The sequence below is a fragment of the Mesoplodon bidens genome (assembly GCF_964165515.1).
Source record: "Mesoplodon bidens genome assembly, chromosome: 17".
Classification (NCBI taxonomy): domain Eukaryota; kingdom Metazoa; phylum Chordata; class Mammalia; order Artiodactyla; family Ziphiidae; genus Mesoplodon; species Mesoplodon bidens.
The window spans coordinates 74,207,862-74,229,018 of NC_138174.1; the positions used below are offsets into that span (position 1 = coordinate 74,207,862).

Here is a 21,157-nt window from a genome sequence, read left to right on the forward strand (position 1 = left end):
CTCCTCTTTCTCATACTTCCCTCCTGCCACTCCTTAAAGACTTTAAGGCAGGTTTATCACCTCTGATCACATATTTGCATGTTTGTTTCTTATACTAAGCTTTTTTTTGCTAGACCATTTCCCAAAGAAATTCCTCATTGTAGTATTTCTGGGGTTTCATTTGTTTTGGTTTTATTTTGGCAAAAGAATGATTGAATTTCATAGCATTGACTTTTCTCTTACTTTTGCCAACCTTTGGTCAAAGAAAAAGAGTAAAGTTTGTGTTCACTACTGACTTATCAGCCAACTACCTATGGTCCCTCCCAGGCATATTGGGAACCTACCAGGTATAAGCAGAACCAGCCAGGGGAATCTGAAAATGTGGAGACACGTATGGAAACATTCAGGTTTATATGAAAGTGACCACACAATCAGCACTGATTTAGGTTTTATAAGAATGTATATCAGGGGACTTCCCTGGTGGCGCAGTGGTTAAGAATCCGTCTGCCAATGCAGGGGACATGGGTTCAAGCCCTTGTCCGAGAAGATCCCACATGCCACGAGCAACCAAGCCCTTGTGCCACAACTACTGAGCGTGCGCTCCAGAGCCTGCGAGCCACAACTGCTGAGCCCATGGGACACAACTACTGCAGCCTGTGAGCCTAGAGCCTGTGCTCCACAACAAGAGAAGCCACCGCAATGAGAAGCCCGTGCACCGCAACGAAGAGTAGACCCCACTTGCTGCAAGTAGAGAAAGCCCGAGCGCAGCAACGAAGACCCAACGCAACCAAAAATAAATAAATAAATTTATTTTAAAAAAAAGAAAGAATCTATATCAGGAACATGGTTGACATGATCTCTACTGAAAAAGAGTCGAATTGACATTTAAGTTGTATATGTTAAATGAGAACTATTAAATATTTAAGTGTGTGAATGTGCGAATAAGTGGGGAAGAACAAATCTCTATGTGTGTGTGTATATGTGTGTGTGTGTATATATGTGTGTGTGTGTATATATGTGTGTGTGTGTATATATGTGTGTGTGTATATATGTGTGTGTGTGTGTATATGTGTGTGTGTGTTTATATAGACATACATGTATATACGTGTGTGTGTATATAATTGATTTCACGCAATTATGGAGGCTGAGGAGTCCCCAAAGCTGCAGTGGGTGAGCTAGAGCCCCAGCAGAGCTGATGGTATACGTTCCAGTCCAAAAGCAGTCAGGCTCAAGACCCAGGAAGAGCTGACGTTTCAGTTCAAGTCTGTAAACAGGAGAAGACCATGTCCTGGCTTAAAAGAGTCAGGTGAGGAGTCCCCTCTTACTTGCGGAAGGGTCAGCCGTTTTGCTCTGACTGTATGAGGCCTATCCAATTAGAGAGAGCAATCTGCTTTACTCAGTTCAACAATTCAAGTGTTAATTTCATCCAGAAACACCTTTCCAGACACACCCAGAATAATAATGATAAATAATAATAAAATATGTGGGCACCCTGTGGCCCAGCCAGGTTGACACGTAAACAAGGCAGAGAGTATGGCTAAAATAGAGAGGGTTTTGTTTCAGGGGTGTGGCCTGGCCTGGCCTTGGCACGGGGGTCTGGCAGGAAGAGAATCCTGGTGGGTAGTGCCAAAGCAGAGGCGGTGGGTCAATGTCAAGTTATATGGTGGCCAGCTGCAGTGGGAGAGGAAGGTGCAGCACAGAAAGTGCAACAGAATAAGAATAGTCTGATGGGGTAGAGCTGTGTTATGGGGAGTTGTGGAAAACAAGTAGGAGGATGTATTATGCAGGTGAAATACGTACAAGTAGAGAGTTGACATGATGGCAGTAAGTACACTTTGGGAAGATCGATCTGATGGAGAGCTCACGTGTACACTCATTCTCTCCAATCCAGAGGGACAACTACTTCGCATGCTCCCTATGGGTGGGATGTGAAGACCAGCCTTGCCTTTAGTGGTAATATCGATCCGGGCAATTTTAATAGGGTCTGATGAAGCACTGCTGTGAAGGAAGTGCAGAGTTTTGCTGAGCTCCTAAGAAGGACATCCAGCCTCCAAGACTCCCCAGAGCCAGTGGCATGTGAAGAAAACCAGGACTCATCCTGGGTTTCGGATGTGTGTGGATTTATTTCCGAGGGAAGAGCACAGGGTGAGTGAGGGCACAGAGGTGGATGAGAGCGGGGTCTGTACGAAGGAGGGAAGGAAGTGCTGTGCGGCGAGAGCTCAGAGGGAACGAGGGTGACTTTGTCAAGACCGGCAGCTGGAGAAGGGCATGGACTCCATGACATGGCGCCCAGCAAGCCTTGCTAGCGAGTTAGTATTGCAAAGGCAACTGGAAGCCACGTACGCATTTTGATTTGGGAAGAGAGTTCACCAAATTTCCACCTTGACTGCATGCAGGAAAGTGGATTGGACGTAAGGTTGGAGACAGAGGCTCCTGCAGTGCTTGGGTGATTCTAGAATGGGTGGGAATAGAGACCCTGCAGCCGCCTCCCACCGACCCTGGCGGTTGGGGAGGAGGTGAGCTGAGCTGATCTCCAGATGCTGGAGGCTGTGGGGATCCTGGAGGAAGGTGCGTCTCTCAGATTCACCGTGAATGCAACGTCAACCCTGGTAGTCAGATTTCCACCCAGCAAGGGAGGAGGAAGGATTTGGACATGGCGGTTGTCCTGATCAGTGAGACTGGAAGGAAGGAGGGCCGGCAGAATAGGGCGGGTCATAGAAGTAATTCCCTTGAGAGGAAATTAAAGTTGCCTTTAGACCTGCCAGCTTGAAAAAGCTTACTTGATATGTTGGTGGGTTACACGCAGCGTGGAGTTTTCACATAGTTAGCGCTGCACGAACACCCATGCGAGTCCGCGGCGGGTCCCAGGAGAAGCCGGAAGCCATGCATCCGTAGTAACTGTCCCTAAATGGTCACGTGTGGGAATGTCATCTTCTGGAACGTTTACAGATTACAGACGTTTCGGTGCAGGTGTCTACCTCGCTCAGTATTTAAGACACAGGGTTACCTGGGGGTTTATCCCTCATCACGGTGCCTTTGGTGAGATTTCCCCTGAGGAGGATTTCTGCACCTGTTCAGCCTTGACCGAGGCCTATTTATAGGGACATACCTGCTGCCCCTCCCCCACACAGAGCCAGAGCTGGCCTGGTGTGAGCTGGACTTGGGGAGGAATACAGAACGCCCCTCCTCCACCGGCAGATGCAGCCCCCAGGCCTTGGCCAGTTAAACAGGTACATGAAGGCCAGGCCCAGCCACCGGCTCTGAGCAAAAACTTATCTTTCTCTGCGTTTCACTGATTCACTCACGTAATCACTGCTGGTTCTCTGTGTCTCTGCAAGAAGGAAAAGACGGCCCTTCCTTTGGCAGGAGGGGCCCCTGCTGGACACAAGGCTGAGGACAGGGTGCAGCCTGGGGTTGGCCCCCTAGCACGTGTCCTGGGCCCTTTGGGCAGGAGGCAGCCACTCTGTTCTGATGTCTCCACCTCTGTTTTCAAGAACTAAGTGAGTTTATCAGAAGCACAGAAGGCACTCTTACCAGGAAAGATGGTAAGAGTTTAGAATTTGTTCCGCCAGATGTTTTGAAGAAATATTCCAACTGATTAGAAAAATATGGACAAACTATTCTGGGAATGTCACAAGACCCGAAGTCGTTCTGAATGCGTAATTTATTAAATGGATTCTGTTCTTTTCCTGAAGACCACTGGCAGGCTTTCCTCTCTCCAAACAAAACAGTTTGAGGCTAATATATTAACATTTTCATTGGGGGAGATTTATAGATCTGAACCTGTGGTTAATAAGAAATCTTATTCATATTCCATGGAGGGGCGATTTAAAATTAGTTAATACTTTCCAGATAGTTTAAAAACACTAAAGAAAAGAATTTCCTTTGGGGAGAAAGGGGGGGTCGGGGTGCAGGAAGCAGCAGGTTACCATCTTCCTTCATAAACTAGTAAACAGGGCTGCCTTTGTTGAGGCCAACTGCTTGGTTTTGCCTTATCTGGTTTCTGTTTACATATTAAACTTCCCCGAGTAGAAGGCAGCTTTGCCCATGGTCGGGAAGACATTGTTCTTTTGTGTTTATGCGGCAGATCAAACACCAGCAAAAATTAGTGTTTGTGGTCTGTGAGCCTAGACCCCGTGAATGGGCCCGGCCCGTGGTCTGAGGTAGTGAGCTTTTTAATTTCTTTTTTTCTTTCCTTTTTTTTTTTTTTTTTTAATTTCTATTGGAGCCTTCATTCCCCATGTGTCCTAGGCACACAGGCAGCCCCACAAGAGTCGGTGCCTGGTGAGCACAGGCGGGGCAGCTGTGTTTGTTTGTTCATTTATTCTTCAAGTAATCAGTTGATTTTTGAGATACAACTGACGTATAACGTGTGTAGGTTTACGGTGTACAGGTGTTGCTTTGATCCCTTCATATATCGAAACGTGATGTCACTCTAGCACTGTCACCTCCGTCACCCCTCTTAACTGTCAGTGTTTTCTTGTTTTGTGGGCACAACTGTCAAGATCTAGCGTCTGAGAACTGTGATGTTTATAGTACGCTATTGTTGACTGCAATCACTATGCTGTGCATTACATCTCCAGACTTATTCATCCACCAGTCGCAAATTTGCAGTTTTAATATGTCCGGCTCAACTGTCAGAGAGGAGGGTATGGGTGCCTGAAGGGGGACCCAGGCCCCTGAAATTCTGTGTTTTTGCAAAAGGTCATTGTTTGTATGTGATATTCAGATCAAATCACTGCCACCTTGAATAATTCCCGGTCCTCTTGTCTGAAGGGTGCCTTATGCTGGGGAGTTAGCATTTTTAATTTGCCCCTCTACACAGAAGAACTTTATTTCAAGATCTGTTTTCCTTTGCCACAAAGCATAAGTATCAACACACACACACACACACACACACACACCTTCAATCACACACTCACAGGCATATATACCACAGACACACACATGATTTTGACTGTAAATTTGACCCACCTTAGAAGATGTATTCCTGGAATACTGTTTGTTGTCATGACAATCAACAAGTTGGAACAATGGAACAGTTGACTAGAAATGGCACAAGTCAACAGTTATTGTTACTAACTTATTTTTAATAAATTTAACTATAGTGAAAACCTTTTCTTATTCAAAGCCCAAGTAGAATCTTGCACTGTTCAATTGTAATATGTATTCGTCTGGTTTGCTATTTTTTTATGGAAGTGAAAACAAACTTATCTGTATATTTGGTACAGATGTGCTTTTCTCATAGTGATCCTTAAAAATGAGATTTATGAACTTAGCTGTTCAAAATAAATCACCTTTAGGTTTTGTAAAAAAAAAAAAGTTGGGGGGAGACCCAAGGAACCTATCAAAAGCAAACAAACAAACAAAAAAAGCTTTTCTAGAGCTACTAAGTAAGTTCCTCAAGTCACAGGAATGTGACTGAACCAACCATAGCTAAATTCCATTGTAATGTCAAAGATGTCTCAACCATGCACCAGCTTCTCCTGGAGGCCTCCCCGTGGTGACAGAGACCCTGCCCAGAGAGGCAGCGCGTGCTTGGAAGCATTTCTCAGAAGCTTTGCTGAGTTGTGACTTTGTTACCGAACCAAAGTTGTGTCCGCTTGCCTACACACAGTAAAGCCAGTCTACACCACGATGTCGTGGTGAAGGAAATGGCAGCATTTGCTGCAGGCACAAAGCAAGGAGTCCGGGCAGCTCATGCTCAAAAGACCCAAACTCCCCGTTGGCTTTCAGGGAAAGTTTTTGAAGACAAGGTGAGAGAGAGGGTTGCAGGGTGTTCAGCTCATGGACACTCTTCTGATTGGTTGGTGGTGAGGTGATTGGGCATCAACATCATGAACCCTCTGGTCCCAGCCAGTCTGGGGTCTATGTGTTTGTGGATGGCATCTAGTAATTTTCTCCATTTGCGGGGGGTTTCCGTATCTGCAAAGCAGCTCAAAGAACATGGCTCAGAATAGCGTCTGTAGCCCTTGAGGAGAAGCTAAATGTCCTTGACTTTGTTTAATGGTTAAACTATTATCATTTTGTCTTACTTGACTGTTTTCCTTTGCTTCTGCATTCTCTCACTTTTCTGATTACGTTTATGCTTTGAAACTCAGGGAAGACCTAGGAAGCTAAAGTTTTCCATGAACAAGAGGCAGGTGGAGGACATGCCGGGGTGGTGGAAGGGAGTCTGTCCCAGGAAGGCCCCAGAGGGTCCTGCTCAGTTACAAGCTACTCCGTTTCATGCCTGTAGTGCAAGTATAGAATTGAGTCAGAAGAGAATAACTTAATCATAACATATCCTATGAGATCTTAAAACCTCATGAGACTGCATTCTATTTAAAACATATCCATGTATAATAATAATTCCACCTCTTATTTACCTTCCCCCTTCATTTTTAAGCAAAATTTTAACTTGAGGAAGATGCCTTGTGATGCTGTGCAATTTTCTTCCTCCTCCCATCCCTCTGCAGGAGACTTGTGACTGAGCTGAGAGGCCCAGAGGGGTCAGGATGGAGTGTGTGTCCCTTGGCCAATTCCTGGCTTGGAAATCTTAAGCAAGCTTCAGTTCCCTTATAGCTTAAATGGGCACAATGATGGCTCTGCTTTTCAGGATCCATGTGACGATTAACTGGGATGTGCTTCTAAAATATCCAGTGGAGTATTTGACACATTCTCAGTTCTCACCACCTTTCCCTTTGAGTAGAATTAGTCAAACAGCATTAATCCATCAATGATTTTTAACATGCTGCAGCCTGTTTGTTACAGCCTTCTACTCCATGGTGGAAACAACATCTGGAGCATTCCCTTGATGTGTCGGTCTTTTGAAGACAAAACAGCAACGATTCTTGGTTCCACAAATGCTAAGTCTCTGATGTTTCTGGCTCTGGACATTGAGAGATTATCCATACGTGGCCAAACGTTACTGTTCCAAGCTATGTATGAGTTAAAAGGAGATGATGAAGAAAAAAACAGATTGTTTGAGCTATAAGTAAATGATTTTGAGACAAAAAAGATAATATAAAAGACATTGAATATTGAGTTCTAAGATTTGAATACTGGGAATTGTGGAACCATTAATAGGTGACATAGTTGGAAACTGTCAGATGAAACACTTGTACATATTCACCTCGGTGGGTTTCGACCACTTTGTTGAGGTTAGGGGGAAAACATCAGCAGAGCATGGCTAGTCTACAGGGATGTCTATAAACCATGGCCCACAGTCATTCTTACCAATTTTCAAGTGTTAAAAATGTAGAAATGCATATGTGATTGTAAACCTTTGAGTGCTTCACAATGGGAAAAAATAATTAAAAAGTGAGAACTATGATCTTTTTCTTCTATCTATTTACTCCTTTTATCTCAGAACAGACAAGCATATTTTATAGTTTAAACAATTCTACATTGTTAATAGCATGTGTTATAATTTCTCAAAATGTTCCTTATTTCATTTGGCTTAGTTATTTATCTGATTAAGAGATTCGTTAATGACAGGGCACATTGACTAAAGCTCCCCACATATGCAAGATATATTTTTTCCAGGAAGTACTCTAATTCTGCACACACATTGCAACCTGAATATAGAAAGCACATCACACACAGTACCTTATTTAATTATCATTAAATCATCATGAACTAGAAATGGAGAATTTTTTTACTTCACTTTTAATCTGTTTTTACTCCATTTTATAGACACTAAGATAAAAGTTTAAAATGTCATCAGAAAGGGTCAAATAGAACTCAACTCTCTCTCAGATTCTTGGCTGTAATATTTTACTAGGCATATTTTTCTAGGATTACTTTGTCCTGTGTATGGTTTCACTATTAGGTGATTTATTTCAAAGGGAAAGCAAGCACTTTTCATCTACAAAAAGTAAACTTTTAGTATTTTCTGGTACTAATTTTCCCACTTTAAGATACAGTTTTGCTGATAAGTGAGACCTATATTTCTGGTGAAATCGACCTACACATTATTGAATAGTGGGAGAAATGTAAAATTTGCATAGAAGACATCGAGGTCTATTTTTTTGGATCATCCTCATACCAACAAGTTTGCTGATTACAGACGAAAATCCAATGAATCTTAAAGCATCATTCCTGCCATCAGGTCAACTGCCCTCTAAAATCCCCTATTTTGATTGTGCTTCTCCTGAGCCATTACAGACTTAATAGCCCTGTCTAAATTGCCCAGATTAACTTCACAAGGCTCCTTCTGCCCAGAATTTTACTGTTACATTCACACTGCTTCACGGAGCAGGTCAGAGTTGCTGTAAATTCCCACCATATGCTGAGGTTTAAAGAAATATTTGAGTTCCCCATAGGTGGAGCTTGTTAATTGATTAACTTTAAGAATGTGAAAAGGAACCATGGTGTTTTGCATATTTGACTTTGTAATGTTACCAGGAGCTAATTATTTTTTGCAAGATGTCAAGTAGCCACTCTGAATGGAATTCTAACATATGTTGTGATCAACAAGTGGGAAAGAAAAGATGGCACCAGGAAGATGGATAGAAAACTGCTGTGAGAACAAGAAAAATTAAGAGTCATTAGCATTGCTTACCACTAAGACTTTTTAGTCACTAGAATTTTGTGAATTTTAGGCAAGATGGCTCTGACCATCTTAACCCAACCCCTTGTTAATGTGGTTGCCCTTGACCTTTATCTTTTGTTCCATGACCCCAAACCCCAGCTCACTCATCCTCTGGGGAAAGAGTAAGCCCCCAGGAGCTGGTCCTCAGCTCCCCTCTGGTCCTCGGCTGCATCAGCTAAACTTCCTGTGTCCCCCTGCTTGGCAGTGATGTCCCTTCTCCACAGCCAGTGTCCTAGATTCTCATGACCTTCCTCAAGGCCACTTTGCCTCATCATCTAAACCTCAACTACTTTCTCTCCTAAAAAACCAAAGCCACAAGCAGTGGTTCCTCCACTCGCTGAGATGCTTCTGGCCATTGGAACATATTAGTCACCTGACCCTAATGTGGAGAAGGCAGTGTTCCTCTACTGGGCTCCGAGTCCAAACACTCTTCCTTCCTCTGCAACTTCCTTCTCCCTTTCTTTTAAAGTTTTTTCCAGTCTTTATGTGCTTCTGCCTCAGCTTATAAGCTCATGAAGTCTCTCGCACTCCCCACCTATTCCATGGGGCTGTTTCATTTAGACCCCTCCCAGCCAAAGTCAAGGACAAAGACGTCCTCCCAGACCTCACATCCACACCGAAAGAGTGTGCTTCTCGCCCACACCATCCTGTCCCTCAGTCCTATAGTCTCCTTGCTGTTAATTCTTTCTTCATCCCTAAAATGTTAGCGTCTCCTTTCTAGGGAGCTCATCCACTTCCATGGTTTAGTCATCTGCATTTTGATGACTTCCAGACCTTATTTTCTAGTCTTTTCTGAATTTCAGATCCTTATAGCCAATTATTTCTTGGAACACCACTTGAACTTTAGCAAGTTCTTCAAGGTGAACACGACTATGGTAAAATACAACCTTTCTCAAAAACACACTCCTCCTCCTGGGACGCCTCTCTGGATGAATGAGGCCCCCATATACCCCGCTTCCCCAGACGGAATCTTGCAAAGCATTATTGACGCCTCTCTTTTCTCCTCCCCTGTGACCAGCCAGACCCTTCCTCCCAGCCATCTGCCTCTCCATCTCCTCTGCCTCTCTTCCCTGCTGGTCTCTCACTGGGTCCACTGGCTTCTTTAGTTGCCTCATCTCTTTCCAGGGAATCTCACTGGGCTACGAGAATATTCTTTCTGAAACTCCAATCTGCTCAGACCTGTTCTTTGTTTCAAGAACTTCGGGACAGCCCATTCCTTCCAAGACACCATGGAAACTCTTCTGCAAGATACACATAACTCTGGCTACTTGTCCGACCTCATCACCCACGGCCCCTCTCACTAGAGGCTCGGATTTGTCTGACCTACGAGAATTCCCCACATACATCACGCATGCTCCAGCCTCTGTGCCTTTGTAGGTATTGGTAATTATTCCAGGGACACCCTTGAGTCTTGGATTTGCTTGGGAAAACCTTACTCAGGTGTCACTCTTGGAACCGAGGCCTCCTCCCCGCCCCTAGCTTTCCTCCTTGTCCCCTTCCTACACTCTCAAAATCAGGCCAAGTTCATCTCTGTTACTCTGCTTCCACACTGCGTCACAGCTGTGTCTTCTCTTGTCTCTGCCCACGGATACACTATCTTTGCTCCTGAGCCTCCACGGATGACTTCTTGATCCTTCTATCCTCAGCTGCTAGTATTGTGTATTTGGTAGGTGATTCCTTTGCGTTTATTGAATGAAAGGAATAAATCAATGTGTTAATCAACCATTTTGTAATTAAAAGATATTGACAAAAAGAAATAATAAATTGCTCTGAATTTAAAATCCTGACTACAAATATTAATTACAAAGCATACAATAGAACCTGCCGAATTTCTATATGAAATACACAAAACACTTGTGACCTTCTCCGGGAAAGGGTGCAGCTCAAGTAAGAACTAAGTAAAACAGTGTGAATATGTTCTGGTACAGCAAGAACTTTTCTTCCTTCTGAAAACATCATGTGCTATTATGGACCAAAGCCTTATAAACACATGGGGACACAATGTCCAGGTGATTTCCATTATCCTGGAGACCAAATATGGCTGAAGTGACTTTTAACCACTGGGGTTTGACCACACACCCAGCCATAAAGCTATGTGCTTTTCCTCTTCACAGGTATTTGAGCAAGACCCTTCGAGAAGAAGTATCAACAGCAGAGCATTCTCTGAACAGGGAGAAATTCGCTGTTTGGAAACAAGCCCTGAATGTAATTGGCTTCAGTAACTTGGTGAGTCATGCCATAAATATTCCACCGAGAAAATCAACCCTCTACTAATTTATAAAAGTCATTCATTCAAAACACTTCTGTGCTCCTGGAGTTTGCATGCTAGGGGGGGATAGACATAAACAAGAGTACACTCAGGGCACAGGTGCCCTGGAGACAGGCAGAGGATGGGCTGCCATCTTCAAGGAGGTGGTGGAGACCTTTGCCCATTGGAACCGTGTGAGCAAAACACATCAAAGAACTTTGCTTTGACTCAAGAGAAGACTGGCAGATCGAGGGAACTGTTTACTGCCAAGAATCACTTTGACAAGTAATCTAATCACCTTATTAAACTATCTTCTTCAACAACATGAACTAGTTTTTTCATTCTTAAAGAATTACCAAATACCTGCCAGCATTACAAAGCTGAAAAGTACTATTTAAAGGGTTTAAACCCACTGCTGTGCGGTGGAAATGTCTACGATTCTGGAAATGCCCTAGGTCTATGCCGTACAATATGGCAGCCACTGGCCACATGGGACTGGGGAAATGAAGTTTTAATTTTTCTTAGTTCTGATTACTTTAAATTGAAACAGTCTTGTGTGGTTCGTGGTTCCTGAATTGAATGGCGCAGGTCTAGAGAATAAGAGGTAGGAAATGACCTAAGCCTGAGACCTCTCAAATTCCCACCAATCTCTTTCCTTTACACATCCTCTCTGTGTCCCCTCATTCAATGTGGCATCAATTTGAATTACAGCCAATTCCTCGTTAGCGATCAATGTAAGAACACACAGGGGTAACTTTGGTATGCCCGTAGTTCAGGAGCCCAGTTTTAGTCACAGATTTAAATATGTTTTTTTTTTTTTTTCTTAAACCAGTAAGTTGATTGATTTGGGTCTTTGTCTTTTCCCTTGTCCACATGGCTCATGGGGCAAGGAGTGGGAGGAAGGGGTGCGAAGGTGGCAAAAAGGAAAGGGTAAGGAGGTGGGGACTCACCCTAAATGAATTAGCTCGGGCCTTCACCCCAGCCTCACCCATTCAGAGACTGATGGAATCCTAGGGACGTACAATCACATGGTACTTTGTACTTTGTTGCTCTACTCATCCAATCTCTGTATTACTGTCTTTCCCTAACTCCTACCTGTTTGTACTTTTCTGTCTTTGCACTTGCTACTGTTGTACTTTTTTCTTATTGTTTTTCCCTTCCTAAGTGTCTGAAATCTCTGCTTCCTTATGGGAAACTGGGATATAGACGTGGGTAAGGAACCATTCCACCAAAATATCAGTTGCTTGGAAACGGGGCTTTAAGAATCCATGATTGGGGGCTTCCCTGGTGGCTCAGTGGTTGAGAGTCCGCCTGCCGATGCAGGGGACGCGGGTTCGTGCCCCGGTCCGGGAAGATCCCACGTGCCGCAGAGCAGCTGGGCCCGTGAGCCATGGCCGCTGAGCCTGCGCGTCCGGAGCCTGTGCTCCGCAACGGGAGGGGCCACAACAGTGAGAGGCCCGTGTAACGCAAAAAAAAAAAAAAAAAAAAAAAAATCCATGATTCATCCTCAGAGGCAGGGCAAGCAAAATATACCTTCCACCTAAGGCAACGAGTAGGGAATTTAAGTTTTTTGGTGAAAGAAATATGTGCAGTTAAGCAAAGGATGTGAAGGTGATCACTTCATCTTGATCCTTTGGGGTGACTGGGGCGGTGACAACTTAGTCCACACAGGAGGAAAAGATCATGTCCCATAAGATCGGGAGGAAGGTATTTCTGGGCTAGCAAGACCCTTGAATCAAAGCTTATGACTGTGGTCCTAGGAGATCTGACCACAAAGCAGCCCTTGCCCCTGCTCACAGAGCAGCTTATCTCTACCTACCTCTGTCGTGGCATCACCACACTGTAATCCGTGTTCGGGCTACTTTTCATAGCTCTGCCTACTTCACTGAACTGGATGGTCCTTGAGGACACAGTGAAGTCTTGCTGTCTGTATCCAGAAGTACCTCTCTCCTAGGGCACTGGGACATTTAATGAGGAGTTACTGGATTTATTAAAAAATAAGGGGGAGAGGGAGGTGTCAAGTAGCTTAAGATGCTCGAAAAATGTTATTTAGACAAGCACAAATAAATACAATTAGAGACACTAGTTTGTGATTTGGAGGTTATCAAAAACATTTCTAAGTAATGCCACAAACATAGAGTATTATACCTGAAAATTACAGATTATCCTTTTCAATGCTCTCATTTTAAGGTAATAAAACTGTACCTTGTCCTGAAAACTAAAAGTTCTGGAGGAAATTTATAGAAGTCCCAATGACCATATTGTGTCAACTGTGTATTTATAAAGCAAATGAGAATTGTTCTTAGGAAAACTTCCACAGACAGGAGCTTTTTCTTCCCAAATTACAAATGGGGAAACTGGGAATTTAAAAGGTTATGTCACTTGCCCTAAATGAGGCTTAACCACTTTTACTATTGACAGCATAACACTAAATAGTTGTGATTCTGGGGAAGTACATTTTAAGTTGCAGCTTTTCCTTGACTTTTTATTCTTACCCCCAAATGACGGTCCAAAACCGAATCTGAGGTCTGATTTCTTTCTTTTTGCAGCATTCCAGGTTCTCGGATATTCTTTCAGCAAACACTCTCATCCTTCATGCTAACATCCATTTTTTCCCTGAGTTTTCCTTAAAATACCTTTAAAAAGTAGCATTTTGTTTATTTCATCATGGATGTTTTGATCACACCTCCATTAATTTTCCAGCAGAAATGAAAAATTCTGTAGGCATAATAGCAGTTTATTTCAAAACAGAGAAAACTAAGAGATGGGCTCTGATGCTCTCTGTGGAAGCAGCCACGTGACCCTGAAGTCGGCTTAGCCTCTGGTAACAGTTCTCCCAGCCCTGGGGTGACATGTGTGAAGTCCGACCCTATAGGTGATGTCCAGCCAGTCAGACCATGGTTACACAACCATTCATGCTTCATCCTGATGCTTATCCAGAAACCATTCATTTATATCAGAACACGTCACGTCCTCACTGTCTCTCGTTTAAGGAACAGAAAAGTTGGCTGCAAGAAGGAACACTGAGTTTCCCGATTTTGATTTTGATCTAGAGATTGGTAGTTCTCTAACGGGACGTTCTGGGTCTGAAAAATCACAGCCCCCCATAGCAGGCACATCATTTTTTAAACCTACTTGGAGGTTTTTCAAAGGATTGGTCTTTGAATCTTTCTTCTGAGCAGCGCCGCTCATCTCCTCTATTTCTCAACCGTGTAGGAGGTGGAGAACGTGTGTGTGATTCTAGCGGCCACATTACACCTTGGAGACATTCGGTTCACTGCTCTGACCGAGGCCGACTCCGCCTTTGTGTCTGACCTCCAGCTTCTGGAACAAGGTCAGTGGGACAGATCTAACAGTAACCTCATTGATGTGCAGTTTTGCAGACTGGCCAGTGGATGGCGACACAGTACAGAAAAGTCAGGTGGAATAACCCTTTTTTGCTGGAGTGGGATTCAGTGAGGGTGGCGGAGGGGAAATAAAGAACTGTATCCTCTTTCTTCTTCTTTCTTCTTTCTGGTTATGTGACTGAATAAGATGTACGTTTATGTCACAGTAACAGTGGTGATGCTTCGGCACATAATTGGGTTTATTTATATCGTTCTAAGTATTCTCCGCCCCTCCCCCGCCATCCCGTATATTTGGGGAGCATGTTATTAGCTGAACATTTAAACAGAACACAGTTACTTCCCTTTAAAGATCTTGTCACAAACCTCTCTCTCCCTTGAAATTGCCTTGTCAGTCACTCTCAGATTTTTTCAAAAAGCCTTAAAACCCCAGGTTGTTGTGACCAGCATTATCTTCGCCTCATATCAAAGTAATTTAACCAGGAGCTGGGAAAAAGCATTCAGGGCCATTTGTGAGGGCAGGAGGGAAAGAATCCTGCAGTGATTTAATGCAGGAGCCCTGAGAACTCATTAACGTTTCGATTCCTCTAAGCCACTGTTTCTCTAGCTGAATTTGCCAATTGCAGTGGTAGTTTCGTTTCTTTAATACACACATTTTCTAATGGGTCTATACAAACTCCTCAATTATAAAATACCATGTTCTCACTGTCAAAAATATGTATTAACTTTATGCTTTCGTTTAGTGGCTGGAATGTTACAAGTATCCACGGATGAATTGGCATCTGCTTTAACAACTGATATCCAGTATTTTAAGGGTAAGTTTCTCTGTACTTTGCCTTTCACCTCTGTGAAAACGTTTACACTGTTGAGAGGCCATTCTGATGAGCTGGTCACCTTTCTTAGCTAGTGACTCATTTTAGACAAATAAAGTCATCAATCCAAGAGGATTTATTCAATTAGAACATTGGATGCGTTTGTGTATGTGGTGCCAGGCTGCCCTCTTCTGTGAAGAGCATCCTTTTCCCTCTTCCTCATCAGTCAGGATAAGAGCTGCCATTTATCGGGTACTTAAGAACTGAAGGGCATTGTGGCAGGTGCTGTAAATGTTGGAATTTTTAGTTCTTACAAATTTCTAAGGGGTGGGCTTAACTATTTCCATGTTAATGAATGAGAAAACTGAGATTCAAAGAGGCTAGATAACTTTGGACATGAAATCACCAGTAAATGGCATGCTTGGAATCAGACTCTAATGCCATCGGACTCCCGAGATGAATCTCTGTGCTGTAGGATCTCCACTCAGTGGCAAGAGAGTGCCTTTTCTAAATGCTCTTCACTTATCCACTATAAATCATTGCCTTACCAAGCTGCCTCTTTATTGTCATTTTGAGGACTCACCGTCCAGCTGATATTGTTTTTTCTCAAAATCACTGCTATCCTTGCCTTCTGTTCCCAATGGCCCTACTTGCGGAGAATTTGGCATGTGGCTTGTAAATTCCGCCTCATCCCTAGAGTTCCCTTTCCATGTTCCCAAGCTTTATGGGTCTCCCCATTATCCACTGAGCTGCCCAAAAGCCATTCCTGATACTTCGTCCTCCTTCTGCACTGAGTAGATCAGCCACAAGCCTGTTCTACCCCATAAATCCTTCTCACTCTCACTCTTGTCCCTTCACTTTCATCCCCACGCCCTTAAACTATCTTTCTTTACTTGATGATGGCAAGAGAATCTGATTAGTCTTTCCCCTGGCCTTATCTCACTTTACCTTCCTTCCGCACTGCTTCAGGAATTAGCTTTCTGGAATGCAAATATGATTTTCATCCATGGATAACAGCCTTGAAAGGATACTCCAACTCCTTTAGAGTAAATATCATCCCTTTTGGAGGTCCTGAGAGGCCCTTTATTATTGGGGCCATACCTCACTTTTATGCTTCATCCTCAGCCATTTTCCCACCAGTGACCTTGTATCAAGAAATACACTTTCTTGAAGTTCTCCAAAGGCCTTATTCTTCCTCACGGCTTTTTTTTTTTTTAATTGAAGTAGAGTTGGTTTACACTGTTGTGTTCATTTCTGCTGTACAGCAAAGTGATTCAGTTATACCTATATATATATTCTTTTTCATATTCTTTTCCATTATGGTTTACCCCAGGACATTGAATATAGTTCCCTGTGCTCTACAGTAGGACCTCGTTGTTTATCCATCCTATATGTAATACTTTGCATCTGCTAACCCCAAACTCCCAACCCATCCCTCTCCCAGCCCCCTCATGACTTTTTAAAGAAACATTGAACACCCCGTTAATATCTGTAATTTTAATGTATCCAGGCCTCCCTCCTTACTCCCCAGCCCTGTGGGTGAGAACCCCACCATCACGTTGGCTCTAGAGACCTCCATCCTATAACATCACAGGTGACACCTGCTTTCACCGCCACTTTGTGTGGTTGCATCTCAGTGACCTTGAACTCATGGCCGCTTGACTCTTCACGACCTGCTGGTGCTTTTTTGTTTGTTTGTTTGTTTGTTTGATCTCAGCTTGCCTCAGAGGCGGGTCTCCTTTACCTGTGCCTCTGTTGATGGACAGCTGCTGGTACTTTTTTGTTTGTTTGTTTGTTTGATCTCAGCTTGCCTCAGAGGCGGGTCTCCTTTACCTGTGCCTCTGTTGATGGACAGCTCACTAAGCCCTCCTTCCCCATGGTCAGCATCCTATTACTGGACTCCCTGTGGGTTGAGTTGCAGTGGTACCCGGGTTGGCCGAAGCCATAGAATGTGAGCTAGATTCTCACTCCCTCTCAACTCTCCAGCATAAGTGCTGGCCTAGCCTCAATCCCAAATCATCTTCACTTATTTTTTTCTTGGTTTCTCTTCTAGGCTATTCACCACCCAAAAGGTTATCACTCAAGATTTCAATCACCAGCATTTTGAGAATAACATAGAAATTTCTACCTTAAGGCCCAATCTTGCTCCCAACCTCCTGACCCCCACTTTGGTTAGCAGGATCACTTCTTTGAAAATATTGAAAATGTAACTAATTTTCCAGATGCCTTGAGGAGGACTCCGTATCCAATGCAGTGAGCCGTTATCAGAAAGCTAGTTAAGAGGGCCCTGCAAAGAGTCAGTTCCCTCACTGAAAGGAGATGATGCAGCCTGCCTGGAGGTCAAAAGCTGGGGTCAACACTTGCAGCAAATAAGATTGACGTGTGCACGGCACTCACTTTAGAGAAATGTGTTTTCGTAATCACCAGCAGAGGCTTTGTCTATGAGAGTCATAATATGTTTTTTAACATCTTCTGCTGTACGTGGATGTGGAGGGACAGATAGGAGGACACAGCTTGGTGGCTTCTGAACAAGGGAAAGTCTTGTGCTTATGCCTCCTCCCTTTCCTGCTCTCCCAGGAGAGATGATCACACGGCGACACACCGTAGAGATGGCTGAATTTTACCGGGACCTCCTGGCCAAGTCCCTGTACAGTCGTCTGTTCAGCTTTTTGGTGAACACGGTGAATTGTTACCTTCACAGTCAAGAGGAGTCCAGCAGGTAGGTGTGACGGACGCTGGTGATTACCGTGATTCCCATAATAGCGACTTAACTAGACTCGCTCTTAAAGATGCTTCATAATCCAGTGTCACCCATAGGTTAAACTATCATTAAAACATTTCCTTTTAGCGCGATGATTTTACTTCAAGGATTTGATTGACTAATTTTAAGGGATTTAAGCCCCCTCTGCCCATATGCACACCCCTGGATAACTTAATCAAATCATCTCTCGTTCATAGAGATGCAAATGCATTCTCTCTGGACTGAAGGCATCTATGGCCTTTTAATCCCCAAGAAGTATAAAAAAATGTATAAATCTGGGAAGAAGACAGTTCAAGAATATCTAAAGCACTTCAGTCCGTTGAGAAGCCCATGTCTCTCTGGAAACAGTTTGATGATGTGTTTCAGCTCGGCAATTCCTCCTGTTTTCTTCATTTGTTTTGTGGATTATTTGATGAAGCATCTCTATGGTAACCATTTTGACTCCTGGCCTTAGTCATCTTTAAGGAGTAGTGTTTCAGGGCTGTTTGATCATCTAAAAATGATAGATCTTCTTGGCATCTTGTCAGTGGAAAACTTTGTTAGTATTCTTGTCTCCAATAATGACCTTGGGCAGGGCAGGCCATTGGGAGCAAAATTGCATCCAGAAGTCTTTACACGTATGCTGGTCTTTGAATGCAACCTCTTGAGGATTTCTTTGTTGTCCATACAGACTTCACCAAATTCCTGAAAACAGCTCCTTTTAGAGGTTACTTGGAAAACATTAGGGCTAATATGTATTAATGGGAAAGTTCTTAAATAAATACAGATATCTCAGACGATTTCAAGGACAAAGGCATACTAAATTCTCATTAAAATATACACATAAAAAATCCACTGTGGGCTTCCCTGGTGGCGCAGTGGTTGAGAGTCCGCCTGCCGATGCAGGGGACACGGGTTTGTGCCCCGGTGCGGGAAGATCCCACGTGCCGTGGAGCGGCTGGGCCCATGAGCCATGGCCGCTGAGCCTGCGCGTCCAGAGCCTGTGCTCTGCAATGGGAGAGGCCACAACAGTGAGAGGCCCATGTACCGCAAAAAAAAAAAAAAAAAAAAAAAAAAAAATCCACTGCACATTGATCAGCATGTTCAATATATAGTCTGTGACTTCAGGGTCACTATAGCGTTACCTATGTTTTAGCAGATATACATTGATATTGGATGTGGTGAGGATTCTGGATTTTATTATTTCTTACTCTCAATTTGTGATTTCCCTTTAAGTATGAAGTTTATTCACAGAACAGTACTAGTAGGCTAAGACTACCAAATTCATCTTGTATAAAATCATTGGAAGCTCTGCTGAACTTGACATTGAAAAAATTAACAAATAAATCCAGCTGCACGTAAAAACTTTTAGAAAATTTCCATTTGACATTTAAATCTTACAGAGCCTTAAATTATATAAATGAAAAAACTTATACCGAGTCAAGATTTTTGACTGCACACAGAGAAAATGAAAACATAAACCTTGGAAAACACATTACTTCCCTTTCAGTGGGAATATTGTGTCAATGTGCAAATTTATGATATGAGTCTTGTCTTTATGATTCTTTACTAAGCAAATGAATAAGGACAAGGATTATTGGAAAATTACAGGTGAATTAATGTATCATAAGTTTAACTTCTAAAAGACAGTTTTCTCATTTGAGTCATAACTCCCATGTTTTCTTCTCTATTTCTCCCATGGGTCACCCAAACCTGAATTTAAATCCAAAAATAATGCAAAGAAAGGTTATGTTTGCAGTATTTCTAATTCATGGAAATTCACGGAAAGCTTAAAGATTTGCAGATTTACAGACCCATCTCCTAAGTCACAGAGAAGTCTCAAAATTTGGATAAACTTAGAATAGGCTTTTATTGTTTATGAATCCCCAATTTCTTTTGGAAATTTTATAATTGTGTTAGAAAAGATTATATTAAAATATATATATATATATTCCTATGGTTAACATGGGCAGGCACCCTTGATGTTTATGGGAAATATTTTTCACACTATGTAATGTTTGTAAAATTTGCAAGAGAGAATAAATATAAATAGGATATAATCTAACAAGTTATAAAGGGAAGGCAAGTGAAATTTAAGTAGATGACATGTTTGTTCGTAGAACGCAGGGTTCATTTTCTGGATTATAGCAAAATAGGTACAATATAAATAATGTTACACATTTTAAAAAATTCTACTTCTTCTACCTAGTTTCCAAATAGGTTTATCATCCTTGTGATTGTGAAATGAAACAGAGATTCTTACTAAGGTGTAGCAAATAATAATAACTTTAAAATGTTCAAATGATAAATAATTTTTTCATCTCCTAAAATAAGACCTGTTTCACAATTGCTGCACTTACATTCCCAGGATTGAATTATCAGTGTTAAATTTGAAATTATTATTTTTCCTGAATCGAGATCTTCAGTAGATTTTTGGTGTAAACTGGCCTATTGCAGAGGCACCTGTAAGTTAAGAGAGTCTTGGACAGGCAGAGGGGTTGTGGAAACTTCCAGAGACGTCTCCAAATGTCTTCAGACACAGAAACCTACAGTTTATTTTAACTCATTTTCATCATGAGTTCTGACTGCAATGGTTTATATATACAGGCACACCTGAGAAATATAACCTATGGAACAATCCCCTTTTTATCATAGAAGCACCCTAACAATAAGTAGACTGAAGGTTATAAATAGATGAAGTTTAGGAGGTAACTTGCTAGAGGGGTATTGGAGATATACTTTATTTATTCATTCATTCATTTATTCATTGATGGCTGCATGATCTGAAATCCACATTTTTGGAGAGCACAATTTGGCATGCAAATATAATACAGTAAATAAACTGAGTTTCAAGCATACATATGGAGATTTTTTTGTTTTTCACTGAGCCTTCAGGGTCTTACATATGCTTATACTATATTACATTCTTTTGATATTTTAGTTGAGCTAAACATAAACATGTTAGTAATTTATGATTAATTACATTCTGCTTCAATGAATTATAGAAACTTTGGGAGAGTTCTCCAACTGTCTTCAGATACCAAACCCTACGATTAATTTCAACTCATTTTTATCCTGAGTTCTGTGTCCAAGCCTGTTCCTTTGGACGGCACCTGATTACAAGAACTTTGGTTGGCTTCCAGGACTATCTGAGGATAAAAGAGGTCACACAAAGCTGTCCGCACAGTGCCTGACACAACCAGAGTGGTTTTGCTACGGTCAAATCTTCGTGGTCATGGCTGGAAAGAAGGCTTCCCATTTTATGGCCACTTATTGTGGAGAAATGAGGACTGAGAAAAAATGCAGAAGGAGGCCATGGTAGAAACCCTAAATACAGTCCAGTCTCTTCGTTTTCTTTTGCTTCGGTAATCTCGGTTGTTTGGAGAATAGCAGATAAAGGAAATAATTTGTTCTTTAAGAATACGAATGCCGCTACTCATGTACACTGCTGGGTAGTTT

The 21,157-nt window shown here is 42.5% G+C and overlaps 1 protein-coding gene across 1 annotated transcript in view; it reads left to right on the forward strand.

Annotated features, from left to right (window-relative positions):
* Positions 1 to 21,157, forward strand: part of MYO16 (myosin XVI) — a gene marked incomplete at both ends in the record, with an annotated part of 422,412 nt that overhangs the window by 208,660 nt on the left and 192,595 nt on the right. Inside the window, 4 exons of the mRNA XM_081214708.1 lie at positions 10,669 to 10,780; positions 14,019 to 14,136; positions 14,890 to 14,961; positions 17,536 to 17,677. Coding sequence (XP_081070834.1) covers positions 10,669 to 10,780; positions 14,019 to 14,136; positions 14,890 to 14,961; positions 17,536 to 17,677 — 444 coding nt within the window. The remainder of the gene's footprint in view (positions 1 to 10,668; positions 10,781 to 14,018; positions 14,137 to 14,889; positions 14,962 to 17,535; positions 17,678 to 21,157) is intronic.